This window comes from Macadamia integrifolia, chromosome 10, assembly GCF_013358625.1.
Source record: "Macadamia integrifolia cultivar HAES 741 chromosome 10, SCU_Mint_v3, whole genome shotgun sequence".
NCBI lineage: Eukaryota > Viridiplantae > Streptophyta > Magnoliopsida > Proteales > Proteaceae > Macadamia > Macadamia integrifolia.
The window spans coordinates 21,466,723-21,468,369 of NC_056566.1; the positions used below are offsets into that span (position 1 = coordinate 21,466,723).

General features: G+C 47.1%; 1 protein-coding gene across 1 annotated transcript; it reads right to left on the reverse strand.

The window, feature by feature from the left end:
- Positions 1-281: 281 nt before the first annotated feature.
- Positions 282-1,402, reverse strand: LOC122091127 (zinc finger protein ZAT10-like). Its single transcript, XM_042660963.1, has one exon. The coding sequence runs from the start codon at positions 1,217-1,219 to the stop codon at positions 419-421; it is 801 nt and encodes a 266-aa protein (XP_042516897.1). The 5' UTR covers positions 1,220-1,402; the 3' UTR covers positions 282-418.
- Positions 1,403-1,647: the final 245 nt, after the last annotated feature.

A 1,647-nucleotide genomic window follows, 5' to 3' on the forward strand; every position in this document is an offset into this window, starting at 1 on the left:
CCTGTCACTCCAGCGTGGGAAAGCAGATCAGAGCACTGGGAAGATTGGAATCCACACCTTCTGCTGTGTTCTTCACGCAGTAATGGAGGATATGATGATGAACCCATGACAATACGGTTACCCTGTCACTCCAGTGTAGTCTTTGCAGTGCGTAAAGTTAAAGTATTCTTCAGTTTTAGCCTTTTGGTAAGCTCTGCCCATGGTGTGAAGGACAGAGTCAGAGAATTGAGAATTCAGAATTAGAGAATTAAACACAAACCCAATTTGAATCGGACAAATAATTAATCAAATTCGAATTTCTAACGATTTATAGAGAGAGATCACAAAGAATGAATGAACGATTCACTGTACAGAAACAATCGAAAACTAAAACGAAAAACAAAACAAGTACAGAGCTCAATAGTCTCTGCTAATAATATCAATTCTTCTGGTCAGCCTGATCTTGAGGAGTAGGAGGAGGAGGGACGTCGTCTTGAACGAAGAGGCGAGGCTTCTTCCCAGGGAGGGGACTCTCCACTTCTTCATCGCCAGAATTCTTAAATTTCTTCCCACCGAAAGCTCCAAAAAGGGGCCAAGATTCAGGTAAAGCCGGCAAATTGAGGTCGAAATCACGGTGGCTCTGGCTTGAAGCAGCTGGGCCATCAGAAGACGAAGTCACAGCACTGTTACCACCATCGTAGTGGCAACGCTTGTGTCCACCCAAGGCCTGTCCAGTCGGGAAGGTTTTGTGGCAGATGGAGCACTCATGGGTCTTGTTCCCACCTACGCTACTTGGATTTGATTTGGCAGGGGCGGTGGTAGAGGTGGTGGTGGTAGCAGAAGAGGAGGAAGAGGGGTGGTCTTCGGTGCCGTTATGTTTGCGATGACTGGCTTTGTGTCCTCCAAGCGCCTGGTAAGAAGGGAAAGCCTTGTTACAGACGGTACACTTGTAATTCAGCTTCAGAGTTGGGGGTTCCTGAAGCTGAGGCGGTGGCGATGTGTTGCGGAGGTGAGACTCGTCGGCGGTGATGGAGGCAGAGTCGGTTCCAGTGTTACCACCACGAGCGAGCATGACGAGGCAGAGAGCAAGGTATTCTTCTTCCGAAGATGGGTTGATGTCGAGACGTGGACGCTTGGAACGCTTTCGCTTTGCCCATGGCTCAAGGCAGTGAAGATCCATATCGTCATAGTGGAACGAAGGTGTTGCAGTTCTTGGGGAATTCAAAGCTTCCATGGCCATCTCTAACTCAGAATTGGCGACTACTGCAACTAGTTGAAGCTGAAGAGGAGGAATTAGGGATTGGGTATGAGGAGGAACTGTGGAGTTTTGAAAGTTTTTGGAGTGTGAGAGTGAGGTGAGAAGGGGAAGAGTCTTATAACGAGGTGGTGGAGGAAGGAAGTTGCGTGAGGAGTGGTGGGAAGCAAAGAAGTAAAGGGGTGGGCTGCGAAGGAGAAGGCTTTTAAAATTAGTTTTTTATTTTTTATTTGGGAAATTTTAAATTAAAATAAAAAGGAAAGGAGAGGAGCACTGAGGTGAAGGGTGCACGTTTAGTTTGTTGGGACTTTATTTGGGGTTTTGAGGGAGTTAAGAGTTGGTGGGGGGAAGTGAAACGGGTCAAACCAAGAATGCCCATTCGGATATAAAGAAGAGTTTACCAAGGACTTGGC